We start from the raw sequence: 14,955 nt of genomic DNA, 5'->3' as shown, positions 1-14,955 counted from the left end.
TTGTAGGTTGTAAGGCTGAGATTTTAGACACTGTGACTTATTTCGGACAAAGGGAGCAATTCCACCCCTCCATAGACGAAAGCTAGACCTTATTTGGCAAACTATGAAAGTTGGAATAGTAATGCAAGGCAATGCAGAATTACAATAGACTGCCATAAGGCAGCTGTGCTCTGAGCTCTTGGATTGATTACCTTAAATTAGAGAGGCGTAAACACTGTCGTCTGAAACATGGATTTCAATTTCCTTGCAAACAAAGAGCACTTACATATGGTTTCTGCAGTTAACAATATCAACTGATCAATGTCCCCAAACACAGTTATAAGATTAAACAGTTTAAACTGTGATAGAAGAATTGGCCACAGAAAACTTTTTGTCTTTGATGTCATAACAGCAATTTGTGAATCTTCCTGTTTATCTGTTACAGCAGTGATTCTTAATGACAAATTTCAGGACAGTGGGAAGTCCAAAACACTCCCATATGCACATAGATGACACATTAACCTCCCCCACCCCTCGATAAACCGAAGAATGACAGGGGGAAAACGAAGAAATCACATTTTTAACCGGGTGTGGGTGTTTATACACTGTTGTATTCGCGGTGAATCAAGTACAAGATGGACTTTTCATCAGATCATTAATTTGTTAGCGGGGGTGATACAGCTCATTTGGTTCCTTCAAAATTTACCTCCTTTGAGTTACTTGAAACAAAGACGATATATAGCCGTATTGTACCTTTCTAAGGAGACAATACACTGTGCACTGATGTTTTTCTCATGGAGGAGCTGAGCTGCTTGACTGCTTTGCCTCTGTCATTTCAAGTTCAATTCCGTTTGTATCCGAGACTTTCTCTTCCTCTGTTGCCATCTTTCTGATCTTATCAAGTCGTATAGCCTGCAGCTCATACCTGACAATTAGAAGGGGCTCACTTTAGTAAAGAGAATACACCAAATTAAATACAATGTACCATTAACTGTTTCCAATATGTAAATAAACTGTATTTCATTGATAATTTTGGGTGCCTCCAAAGTAAAAATTTCATTATGTACAAGGAAAGGTGTAGCTGCTTTGTTTTGAACCTTGATTTTTAGTTAAAGAGTTTCCAGCGTTGCAACTAGCCATTAAAACCACACTTATAATTTGTTGCGCATGATCAAAGAAAATGGCAGCTTCAGATAGCTACTGGTATATTCTCTAAGGATGAGTACATCTTACTCTGTCACGTAGCTTTTAACAAGGCTGAAATATATTCTCCAAAATTGGCGTTCCTTCATGTGGCGAGGACATAATGTGTATCTTAATTGTGACAATTCCTGTTGATAAGAAAACACCTGTATCAGAAACTCAATAGAAGTAGCAAGTAGGATGATCAGATACCCTTTCCACCCTAACCTAGTAAAGGTTTTTATTAGCAGAAGCTAGCATGAGATTTGGTGCTGTTTCATTTTGATACTGTCGGCTTTGGTCTGGTAATTTGAGACTAACATTGACTTCAACATGTTTACAGAGAAGTAGCAAATTATGCCATCGATGAGCATTTATTGTATATTGAATGGTTTTAACTTGGTTTGATTTATTGAAGTTCAAAAGTTTAGGTATGGTTAGATAATTAGCCCGTGATTAATATTTCATCAACATTAGAAGTTAAAAAATAGTTTGCAAGTATAATGGTTCAAGATTTGGGTAAAAGAGAGTCTTACACAAAATGGACGTACAGTAAGATCAGGCAATTTCTAATAGAATACCGAATGACATTTTATGAGGCATGTAGCTACAAGAATTTGCATCAAGAATCAAGGAATGTAGAAAAAAAGTCATTAATCAGAAAGAGAGTGTTGAAAATATGCTAAAAGGTTAAGGTAGCTTAAAACATGACCAGAGGTTAAGGATAAGTCATATTCAAATCTCGACCCAAACAGAAAAGAATAGAAAAGAGGAAATAACAAAAAGTTAAGGAACTGAAGAATAAATGAAAGGGAATCTGTGCAAACAACCTATCTAACATTGTTCCTATACTTCCTAGATCAATTTCCCCATAGCTTGATACCCTAACTAAAGACAATGAGTCTGCTATATACAGCAATCGCATGATGTAAGACTGAATGGACGTGAAAACAGTGTTATATAATAAAAGCTAAAGGAAAATTTGTTCTGAACTTCCTATACTAGACTGTGAGTATTAAGAAAAGAGAACGAATAAGGAATTAGTGATGGTCTCTGACTGCAAGTGCCAAGTGAGAATAGTCACTGTAATGTAGTTTTAGACTGACGGCTTAGAATTGAATTTCAGATTCCCATCCAAAAGCAATTACAAACAGCCAAGTAGAAGGATTTCACTATAGTGCTGATATGCTCAACAATGGAATTTATATTCAATTTCACTCATATTCTGTAATGCAGAAAGCAGAAGACTAGATTTGTTACATCATCAATATCAACATTACCCTAATATTTTCTAAAGAGGCTATTTTCCAAGGCAAGGTAGAGGGGTCAGATCACTCAGATGTATGCAATCTTACTCCGGCGATGACATAAGAAGTATTTTCGGATTGACCCTTGATCGTGCAATGACCGTCTACTTGATGATTAGAAAAAAGAGGAGACACTTTAGTAAGCCACCTTTGTCATGTAATGATACTAAAAGGGCTAGGTTAGATCAATGGAAATATAAAGCACATTCCATGTCCTATTAATTATAGGAAAAAAGATTTTCAAGTTTGGTTATTATTATTATCAATTAGTATACCTTAACAAGTAACAGGAACAGGCTAACGACAATGTTTAAACACTATTCATATGATTTCAATGCCTTCCTACAAACTGCAGCCCCAAAAGATGGGAGGTTATATGAGTGTTTCTATGTAGTGCCCTTGGGTCGGGCTGGCTGTTGGTTTTGGCCTTATTATATGATGAATGGTCATGTTTCTTGAATACCGAGTTAACACATAAACACTAAACCTTAAAATCTCTTCACATTTCAACAACTGCCAGTAAAACCCCTGAGGCAAGTCCATTCCTATACAAAATATCACATCTCTAAAGATATCCCCAGAAATATGGACACTTTCTGTAATTAGTAAACTTTGAACATATATTAACCTTAACGATACCCTTAACAATGAATCTTCAAGGATGACTACATTGGTATGATGAAAAGGTAAAATTGTCAAATATAGTATAGTAAAGTTAGAATTTGGCTATTTGGGTACTTAGCTTTGAATTTTGGGGGAATTGGGTACTCAACCTTTTCTTTCAATCACTTGGCTATTGACGGATGGCGTCAAGTTCTAATAATTAGCATTTAAACAAAAAGGTGCAATACAGCTTAAACATCCAAAAGCAATTGAATTCTTTTTGGTTGATCCTTCGTTAAGGCACTGAAAAGGCGAAAAGGTCTTCAAAGCAATTGCAAACATAATAAGTAATGGAAATGCAGATACCTTGCCTTATTAAGATGGACCTGTAGTGCTCGGGAGTGCAAACTAACGGAACTTAACACCATCAAACTTCAATACCAAAATGGTTAAAAGGAATGTTGAGGATCCCATTGCAATTTTTTTTAGTCACAACCCAATTCTTATTTTTTTTTGGAAAATATCTCAACTCAATTTTATTCAATGCATTAAAATGATCAAATGTGGCCTATTAATTAGGTACAAGGGGAGCAATGTTGAGGGAGATTTCCTTTCCAACTTAAACCCTTCATACAAATTACCAAATCAGGAAAACAACTAGATGGATACAAGGAAAGCACTCCACAAGTCCACACAGCAGTAAACAAATTCTAGACATTATCTGCAGTGATTCTGCATGGAACCAAACCCAATCTTTGATACCCTGGCATATGCAAGCTGTTCTTAAAAGAACAAATCAGCAATTTACCAAGAAACACACAAAGGCCATCGGACAAAAAAGTTGACTATGCTTCGATCTCGACTATCACAATTCTAGCACCAGCCACCAGGACTCCAGGAGTGCAGAAAATATGCTAATTACTCTGTATACAGTACTTTCCTAATGGAAGATATATTGTTCACATCTAGCAAGCAGCACCAGCTGAATGAATATTCTACTACTTCACCTTACTAGCTAAACCACATGTTAGCCTACACCAAATTGTAAAGCTATCCATTTATAACCATATGATAGTTAGTAATCAGGGTCGAAAACCTCAGCTATCTGAAGCAAAATTTGAAATTGGGGTCAACATGAGCCTCCATTCACTTTGTGTCGACATCAGTATATCCTTCAAAGACTGAAAAACAATTAATTTCTTCTGATTCTCCTTTTCTGATCTTCAAATGAGAATATGAAAGACTCAATGACTTATAAACCTAGTCTTTTTTTAAACAGAAAGGCATGTGATGCAACGAAGAAAAGTTAAACACTTAAACCACCATATCTTAAGAAATCTTCCCAATTCACTGAATGGGAAGCCTTAGGATTGTAAACAAAACAATGGGACCATAAGCAAGAGGAGGATACCTCTATAATCGAACCCTACAGAATACTACCGCATCAATTATTTTAGATTGGAGGCACTGGGCTAATGGGGGAATCAGCTCAGATTAGTGATCAAAATGAAGACACTAGGACTGAAAAGAGAGATTAAGAACAAAAAGAGAGATTAGGGAAGAACAAGTAAAGATATGACTGAATTAATGCTAAACAAGATGACTAATCACTAATTACAACCTTGCCAATCTTTCGAGAGGAATGTCACTCTCCCAAAACTACAAACTAATCACTCATCACAATATTCAATCCCTTCCCTCTCTGTAATAAGCTCTCTATTTATAGAGCTCTCCCTCTAACTAATTAGCTTATCACCTAAAGCCACTAGATCATAATGCAAGGACCTAAACTGCCTTTCCCTCTTTTATCAATTCATAGCAATAACAAGTTAACAACTTCTTCCAAAGGCAATTTACTATAGGTCTTTTGAGCTTCCAAAAAAGTTACTTTCCTTCTCAATTTTTTGGAAAAAAGCAGCAACATCCCTCCTAAATCATCTTACAACAATCTTTATGGCACCCTAGAGCCTAAATCCTCATCTCTTTGCAAGAAAAAGTTCCTAACAGAATAAAAAATTTGATCTAGATAGCTGCCTACTGCAAATGTTTGTGTTATTGCTATACAGAGTAACAGAGATAATGTCCTGTTTAGCAATATTATTGCGGTTATTGAAATTATTCTCAGTAACTTTACAACTTTGATGAACATATGTTTTGCACTTCAATTTTAGAGTTGTTTTATAGATGCCCATGACAAAAGAGAGGATATTTAAAGAATTTGGTTTCATTTGAAGTAGTTACTTGGTGAATCAAATATAAGTCCTTCCTGCAGACCTATTGTGGACTAAAGCATGTTTCTTTACCTAATTATACTTTTCTCTGATCATGATTTTCAATGTTGAATAGTACATACTCTCTTATTCCATAAAAGTTACTTATCTTAAAGAAAACATGATACATACTTTACTATAGTTGAATCTAACTGAAAGCCTAAGTTTACCACTACTCTCACCTTCTCTCCTCTCCTAGTTTTCATAGTCTATACTTCACAATGCAAAATGTAGGCATGCATCTTACATCATATTCACTGGTGCAAATCCTACTTCTGCAGCTTCTATTCACAATCCCATCTCTAGTTTTGTTCATTCTATCATGCTCATATATCCACCTCTAATCTTCTAACAATGCCTCTTCCAAACTTGTTAACAGTGGAGGCAACATTCTTGCAAGGTTTCTATCCTACACCCCCAAGTGTCAAGCCTGTCAAAGTTTTTAGTTGCTTGTCCTCTCCCAATCGGGCCTCACTGGGGGTGGGGGTATAATGTGTGTGAATTGGTGTGAGCTTACACCGGGTTGTTGAAAAAATTGTACACTTTAGGAAACACCATGGATATCGCCTTTAAGCTATTCTCCTTCTCCCCATTAAGATGCTATAATTGTCTGAACACCGCGTTTTCACTATCCCTAATGTTTCTACCCAAACCAAGTATCAAACTAAGAACGATCCACATACATAATCCATCAAAACAACTACAACCATCACAAACTAAGGTAAATGCTCATGAAATATACCCAACAAACAACATAAACCATCTATAATCACCATAATTTGAATTTAAAAAGCACTAACATAAATTAAATTCCACACATATATAACAAACATAAATGATCATAATCCAATGAAATTCAAAAACAAAAGAGAGTTTAATGAAGCATGAATAAACCTTGACTTTCGAAAGAATAATAGTGGCATGCTGTTGTTGCCACTCCGATAAATCCACCCTAACTCCACCCGAAGTCGTCTGTAATCCACCATTCTCCTCCTCTGCAACAACCACCCAATCAAAAATGCGCAAAATTAATCAAACCCCAGAAAAGCAAAATTGATCAAACATCAAAATAACATAAACCCAAATCATAAAAGCAATTAACATTACAAAAATTGATTGAAAATGACCTGGGATTGAGAAATTCTTGAAGGTGTCGAGATTTAATGATTTGACGAATTCAATCAATTGAAAAGTAACCCCATAAAATTCATCTTCTTCAATTTTTCTGACAGTTTTATTGTGATTTGTGGAAGTATTTGAAGTTTCCAATTTCTGGGTGTTTTCACTGTTGCTGATATTTCTTGAGAGTGTCCGACGAAACCATGAATACATGGCGTTGTTCTCTCTCTTCTGCTGCTTGTTTTAGATGGAGAAGAGAAGAACGATGAACAACAGAGCAACTGACCAAAACTATTGAGTTTCAATAATTCGATTGGACTTGATCCATTACAAAACAATATTAGTATATTTTTTTTTAGATCCAAACAATAAAAGTTGGCCCAATATATTCTTACCCAACCTATAAGTTTTTTGTTTCCAGTTTTTTAAGGGTTTGGAGGGTGCAATGCAAAAATGATGGTGAATTGGAGACTTAGGGCCTGTTCTCTTCAAATAGTTCAGTTCAATTCAGTTTCAATCAGTTCAGTTCAGTTCAGTTCAGTTCTTAATTTCCTTCACTCATAAAATATTCAATTCAGTTCAGTCAATTAGACAGACCCTTATGCATAATACTCATTGTGCATACATTGAACATCAAGCCTAATTTCAAAGAATATGAAAATTACAAGCCTAATTTTAAAGAAGATGAAAACTAATTCCAATAAACATATCTTATTTCAACGAATATGAAAACTAACTCCAATGAACATATACTGGATGAACATAAAAAGTTATAGCTTATAATGGCTATAAGTAAGATGATCTTATAACGACTATAAGTAAGATGATGTTATGTTCATTAGAGTTTATGTTCATCGGCATTTATGTTCATTGGAGCTAGTCTTTATAATCTTTGAAGTTAGGCTTTTATTTACGTTAGAAAATCTAGTAAACTTATGACATCTACAAAGAATTGTCTTTTACTCCATCTGTCCTAAAATAATTGACATGTTGGACTTTTTTTCATTATTTACATACTAAATTTAAGGGCCTGTTCTCTTACGTTGAAATTCAGTTCAGTTCAGTTCAGTTCAGTTCAGTTGAGTTCAGTTCAGTTCAGTTCAGTTCAGTTCAGTTCAGCTCCTAATTTCCTTCTCTTATAAAATATTCAGTTCAGTTCAGTTCAGTTCAATTCAGTTTAGCTGAGTTCAGTTCAGTTCAGTTCAGTTCAGTCAATGAGAACAGGCCCTAACTATAGTTTCTTTCAATAATGAATTAAAAAATAAATTGCATTTAGAAATGTTGTTGTTGTATAGGTATCAATTTAAAGTTTCATAATATCAACTTAATTTTTTTTTTTTTTTTTTACTAATGTTTAATCATATACTTTTTAAATTTAAGGTCAAATTAATAATGCATTAAGGCCCTGTTTGATTCACCTTAATTTTGCTGAACTGAAATTATTTTTATTAAACTTAAATTATTTTTACTGAACTGAAATTATTTTTACTGATTTTCTATTATAATTCTTCTTTAAGAAAACTGAATTTTACTGAACTGAACTTATTTTTACTGAACTGAAATTAATTTTACTGAACTGAAATTAATTTTACTGAACTGAACTTATTTTTACTGAACTGAAATTATTTTTACTTAATATTATTTTTTAAGGTGAAGAGAACAGGGCCTAACATACATGTGTATTAAGTTTGACCGTGTCAATTATTCCGGGACAGAGGTAGTATATAGGACCAAAAAAAAAAAAAAAAAAAAAAAATAAATAAATACATTTGAAAGTTGTTTAAGTCAAAGCAAAAATTATGGTAAACAAGTGCTTAAAAAAAATAGTCTAACTATTTGTTACAAGATTGAATATTGATATAAATTCATCAATTCCATGGCACCAGTTTGAAAACAAATACTGAAGTGAATTCATGTCAAATCTCAATACATCCAGATTAATAATATTTGATACTTAATTACCTTTGTATTGATCAATTGTACACGCAAATAATAACTAAATTAACATAACATGTACGTGTGTGCATTAGCAAGTTTCTCTAGCGAGTTACTCATATCTTTTCATGTCCTAATTAATGTCCTTTAAAAAGGATTGAGCTAGTTGACCCGTCTTAATTACATAATTGTATTAATCAACTTCTAATGAAGTCATGATCCAAAGAGTAGAAATTAAACGAGAAATTCAGACAAGGCTAAGTTACACTTTTTGTGTGTGCATAATTATATTTACCTAACTGTATATCATAGATATGGTGCAAGCGTGCATGCAACTATGCAAGTATGCAAGCACATATCGTGAAATTGTGATAGTGCATAAATGTCCCACATTACAGCTATATACAATTGGTAAAAGTCAATTATATTTTGGCATGCGGATTATTTGCTTAAAATTCAACCAAAAAGTGCTATAATTTCATCTTTCATGTATTCGGAGCATGCGTTTGTTTGCAATTTAGCCTTCAAAGCCTAATAAAGTGTATGTCATCATCATTGACTGATGTTAATTTTGTCAATAGCCGCATCCTATGTTTAATTTAAGTAAGTCTATAGATTCTTCTGGTTACTTGAGAAACAAAGACTAGAAAATACGTATATTGTAGTGTTCGGTGTAATAGTGGTTGATCTTTGTTTTATACTACTGTATTAATAAATAGTTTCTAAACAACAAAAATAATAAGCATAAATATAAAAAAAGACATGATATTAGTGAGTTGTACAATGAATAAAAAAAATATAAAAAAAAACACTGTGTTAATAACACTAATATTAATAATATTATACCCTCCAATCATGTGTTGTACAGTATTGAATTGATCACCTCTCATAAATTAAGCAAATCCAGTTCTACAAGTTAACGCTTGATTTGATGAGAGTAGAGGGAGAGATAAAGATTAAGAAATCCCCCTACTCCCAAGCAAAAATAATATATAGTTGATGGAACTCGAGCTTACCAACTCCACCAGGCCAAGCTTTACGTACATACAAACATATATTGAAACCACATTTTACAAACTTATATAATTCTCCCTTATACATGAATCATGCATGTAAAGACAGGCCAATTGATAACTACTAGTCCATACCCTCTAATTCTAACACCTTACTTTATTTTGTAGCCCCCTCTATTTTATAACATGTATCTAATTTTATCCATTAAAGAATAATGCCATAATGGTGTCAAATAGACGAATCCAATGCGTAGGTATTTCCTCAATTAGAATGTTATTGAACCAATTAATTACAAATACAAGCCATGTGTTATGTGTATATAAGCAACTTAAATTAATTATCCTCCTTTAGCCTTCCCATGCATGCATTCCCCACTCTATAGATGTGGGGAAGCCAATTTAATCGTTTGGTAGCTTAGAAAAGATTTAGAGCCTCATAAACTCTCATTAATATGCCAATCTATGTCTCAAGCTGTATTATTTTCGTGGGCCAACTACCATTCTCATCCTATTAATAATAGTAATCCATTCATATAGTTTTGATGCATGTGTTTAACTTGTTGTCTTGAACACCCAACAAATTCGTACATATCGAAAATGAAATTTTTGATAATGAGAAGTAATCCTCTTCATTTCTTTTCTTTAGATTAGAACTAACTAAACAGTTGAAACGATAAAAGACAAAAATTTTCTCGTTTATTTTTCCCATTACTCATATATATGAGTACATGTGACAATCAATTAGAACTTAGACTTTTCGAATTTAGTTCTCTTCATAATATAATGCTTATATCTTTGTCACTAGTTTATTTATGAGAATATAATTTCAGCAATTATTGAGATTTAATAGTGATTGAGGATAAAGTATTTTGTACATACATTTATTTATTATTTATTTTTATATGTTTATGTTTATGTATAATAGATCATGTAACTAATAAGGTTAGTTCTCTATCTATAAAGAAATTTAATTCTTTAGAAACCCTAACTAAAAATCCGATCTAGATCCGATCCAAATTTTCGGATCTCAATGTGTCCCTAATGTGATTGTATTGAACGTCCCCAAGCCAACTTCGTTCAAAGTTGGAAGGTTTTAATCAAGATCCAAATTAAGGAAACATTTGGTTCTTCTCATTATTAGACTAAGAGTGATGATCGATTGATTTATGGACAATGATTTTATGTTGATAATAAATATTTATATGTAGTATGAATAACGAAATAATATAGGATGACGATCTTATATTGATTTATGCATTGCTTTTAGGTCAAGAAACTACGTACATACGAAGTATGTAACAAGCTAAGCAAGTTTTGTTAATTATATCAAAATTTCACACCCCTACTTAGCTTGTTAATTAATTAACATTACTTATGATCAATCACTAAATTAAACCTCAGCTCATGCAAGAGCTTAGCTAACTTAAGGAGTTAAAATCTCATCATTTTCAATTTTACATAGGAAAATGAATGAACTATTCCTCCCTTTTTCTCGATCACTTCAATCACACGACTAAGACATCCAAAAAGACCTAAAAAGAAGAGGGAAATCATGTAATATATATTGAAGCAAGCATTACTCAAACGCTAACATTTCCACCTTCTATTGGTCGATCTAGTCCCTTTCTCTAGATCGCTCTCTAGTTCTCTCACTCACTTGCATAGTTGCATGTTGCATGCATGTTCTTTTACAACTTGGAACCTTGTTCTTTAATCTTTAGTCAGATCAATCAAATTTATGAAGATAATTTCGATCAAGGAATTGAAGCCAGATTATTTTTACTATAATGAGATTTGGGAGGAAAGTCTACACAATAATTGTCAAGGAATTCAAGTCTAGCGAAGATAAAAGGCTAAGGTCTTCATGTACTTTAAAACAAAGTATTGTTAACAACATTAGGTGCGCGGTGTCTAAAAGTTTAGCAATTACACAATTGTTTGGGGCACGATATCAACCACATGCGTTCTAAAATGCTAATGAGTAGCACTGTCAAAACGGTTTGACAGTTCGGTTTCGGTTCGGTTTGAAATCGGTTCGGTATTCAATCGGGTCGGTTTGGAATCGGTTTAATTGTCTCACGGGTTGGTTTTGGTTCGGTTTAAATAGTTATCGATTCGATTCGGTTTCGGTTTATTCTTAAGCGGTTTTAATTCGGTTCGGGTTGTAGACAGTCCGGGTAGTAAACGGTTTGGTGCAGACGGGTTGCAGTTTGTTAACGGTGCGGTGTAAACGGTTTTTATCCCGGTTCAAACAGTTTCGGTTGGAAACGGTTTCGGGTTAGAAACAGTTCGGTTCTTTTTTGGTTCAGTTTATAACTGGTTCGGTCCTTTTTCGGTTCAGTTTATAACTGGTTCGATTCTTTTCGGTTCAGTTTATAACTGGTTCGGTTCTTCGATGGTTTAACCACTTTAACGTTATTCATATCGGCTCCATTTCAAGTTTACTAAATTACGGTCCGGGTCGGTTTTCGGTTTCAAAAAATAAAATGTTTATCGAGTTGTTTGGATTCGGGCAGTTAAATGGTTTTGGTTTGAAATTTGATAGTACTTGCTAACCTTTTTCGTTCACAAGTTTTAGATAAAGTCGCGAATCATTTCATATTTACTATTTAGGCATCATATTATAAACAAATTCTCATTGATTTTATAAATACATATTATGTTCTGTTTCAAGTTTAGTCATACTGATCTTACTAGTTTATTACGAAGTAGATTATAAGAGTTAGTGTATTAATGTATTACTGTGTTTACAATTAGGTTATTATATACTTCTTATTTAATCATTTATATACATGACTAGAGGCAGTAGTGTTGCTAATAGTTTGAGGCAGGGCCTGAGCCTGCTTGTTTTGCTCTTGTTTGTGAACACTGATTATCATTAATGAATGATTTGCCTTGCTATTTTAAAAAAAAAAAATATTCTAAGATTTCTAATATTTAATCCATTTAATTATATTCCCGTAAAAAAAAAAATCCATTTAATTATATACAAAAGGTTGTAAACGGTTCGATTTAGAAGCGGTTTGGTTCATAAACGGTTCGGTTTATAACCAGTTTGGTTTACAAACAGTTCGGTTTTTAAATGGTTCGGTGCAAACGAGTAGCAGTTTGCTAACGGTTCGGTGTAAGCGGTTTTTTTGCCAGTTTAAACGGTTTCGGGTTGGAACCGGTTTCGGGTTAGATACAGTTCGGTTCTTTTTCGGTTCGGTTTTCTTTCAGTTCGGTTTATTTTTGGTTCGGTTTGTTAACGGGTTCGGTCCTTATACGGTTTAACATTATTCGGGTCGATTCGGTTTCGGGTTTACTAAAATACAGTTCGGGTCGGTTTTTGGTTTCAAAAAAATCGGTTTTTAATCGGTTCGGTTCTCATTTGGGTCGGTCGGTTTCGGACAGTTAAACGGTTTCGGTTTGAATTTTGACAGCACTACTAATGAGACTAAGGAACGTATCAACCGAGCATGTGTTAGTTCAAACACTTCATCAACAACGACATGTAAGTCTAGGTCTGAGAGAGACAAGCAAGTACTTAGATCGATTGGGAACATGAACGACTTCTATGCCCCTTTCTTATAGCACTATGTATGATGTTGGCCTTCATGTGTTAGCTAATATCCTAAATGTTGTTGGCCTTATATTACCTTGCTTACAACATGCCACAAATTATATATATATACAAACCTTTATGTGTCTATCAAGAACCAACTTATTAGGGATTTAGGGTTGTCATGGACTTTCATCTTATTAAAATTCTTCCTAATGTCACTCAATCCCAAAGTATGATTGTCATACCCTATGCACACTTATTACCAGCCTGTATTGTGTGTGGCCACTTAAAGTAACCCTTATGACAATGATTAAGTAATTCTGTAATACCGATCGAGTAACCCCTATAATACTGACCAAGTAACTCTATAACAATGACAAAGTAACACCTTTAACACTGACCAAGTAACCCCCGTTATACGAGCAAAGTAATCTCTATAGTGACTGGCATATAAGATGATGTGTAAAACTTAAGAGGTGGGGAGCAATCCCTTGCAACCCACCTATACTATCATCAATACATGTATACATCATCATTTAATTATGTTGCTGTATGGTATGAATATATATATGTAATGATTCTAGTGTAAGAAAATACACTTGTTTTCACTATGATCACTTTAAGGGTGAGATTAATTGTTCTTTTCTAACTCATAAATTAAATGGATTTTGTGTTGATTGCGGATACCTTTAATTGTAGGACCTTGACTTAAATCAAATGAAAATATCGCGCAGTGTAATGGAAGAAAAATGCGGAGTATTATTCTAGTAGCTTCTTAATAGATATATCGGTCCAGATTAGACGTCTGAAGTCAGTGAGCTAGCCAACTACTCTAACCTCTTATCTCATAATTGTGTTCAGTGTATCTTACTTGTAGAGTTCGTACAATATGATTGAGTATTGACAACATTTATACCACAAATTAAAAAAAAAAAAAAAGAAAAAAAAACTAAAGGAAAATAGTAAAATACAAGAGCAAGATGGAAGTGTTAATTGTTGTTCATATCTTATTAGGCAATGCCTATTTATATATATATACATGAGGACATAGTAACTCTCCAAGAGCAATGAAGAGTCATTATAAGCAAGGGTTACAAAAGGAATACAATAAGTTGAAAGGAATTACACAAGATATTACTTTGGGAAGTAATAACGCCTAGGAGGTTACAATGTTATACATAATGGACATACATTATTATATTTCATAACACTCCCCCTTGGATGTCCATTATCAAAGATTGTGCCTCGTTAAAACCTTACTAGGAAAAACCCTGTGGGATAAAACCCTAGTGAAGGAAAAAGAGTACATCATTTTCGTAATACGCCTTGACATGCTGCCTCGTTAAAAACCTTACCAGGAAAACCCAATGTGGGACAAAACCATGGTTAAGGGAAAAAGAGTGCAGCGCGTATTTTCTCCCCCTGATGAAAGCATAACTTGAGATCTTCCAATGTAATGAATCCAATGCCTTAGTAACTTCACACTTGTAGCTATATAACATTCTTTGATAGTTGATCCTCCCTGATCAAACTTGAATCTTCAAATCTCCACTGTGATGCATCTTTATTTCTCCATATTTCTGAGAACAAGCATATGTTGCGTTTACCACTATCTTACTTGTATATGACATTTTTGTTTCAAGTTGCCTTACCATCAAAATTATGCCTGCTTCTGGAGGTCGTAAAAGTAGCTATTAACCCAAATATTGATTATAATTTATGGCAACTCGTGATATCTTGATTTCATTATCTAAGCTTATATGAATTAGTAATTATATAACATAGCAATTACTATATACTTTACTCATGGTTCTTCTGGACCATAAGAAGATTATTCTTGCTGTAATATATCTCATTACTACTCTTCTTTAGACATTTTGCATTTTATACGAGAGTTCTCCAATGAATACAAAATCGATTAACTCTAACATGGTTAAACTTCAGGTTGATATTTCAATAACTTAGTCACCAATACTCTCAATGAGTTTGATAACAATATCAAC

General features: G+C 33.7%; 1 protein-coding gene across 1 annotated transcript; it reads right to left on the bottom strand.

Annotated features, from left to right (window-relative positions):
* Nucleotides 1-352: 352 nt before the first annotated feature.
* LOC145618370 (uncharacterized) lies at nucleotides 353-6,746 on the bottom strand. The gene is made up of 4 exons (XM_081673140.1): nucleotides 6,469-6,746; nucleotides 6,236-6,336; nucleotides 1,213-1,310; nucleotides 353-904 (listed from the first exon to the last, which is right to left on the bottom strand). The coding sequence occupies exons 1-4, from the start codon at nucleotides 6,671-6,673 to the stop codon at nucleotides 772-774; spliced, it is 537 nt and encodes a 178-aa protein (XP_081529266.1). The 5' UTR covers nucleotides 6,674-6,746; the 3' UTR covers nucleotides 353-771.
* Between the last annotated feature and the right edge of the window lie 8,209 nt (nucleotides 6,747-14,955).

The sequence above is a fragment of the Chenopodium album genome, chromosome 26 (genome assembly GCF_948465745.1).
Source record: "Chenopodium album chromosome 26, dcCheAlbu1.1, whole genome shotgun sequence".
NCBI lineage: Eukaryota > Viridiplantae > Streptophyta > Magnoliopsida > Caryophyllales > Amaranthaceae > Chenopodium > Chenopodium album.
The sequence above is the reverse complement of the archived record's forward strand: the minus strand, read 5'-3'. Positions and strand labels throughout refer to the sequence as shown.

Coding starts and splice junctions, on each gene's coding strand:
- LOC145618370 (XM_081673140.1), bottom strand. CDS start 6,673: ATGTATTCATGGTTTCGTCGGACACTCTCAAGAAATATCAGCAACAGT. Junction 6,337..6,468: donor CAAGAATTTCTCAATCCCAG/GTCATTTTCAAT, acceptor TGGTTGTTGCAG/AGGAGGAGAATGGTGGATTA. Junction 1,311..6,235: donor TTATTCTTTCGAAAGTCAAG/GTTTATTCATGC, acceptor TCTTATCAACAG/GAATTGTCACAATTAAGATA.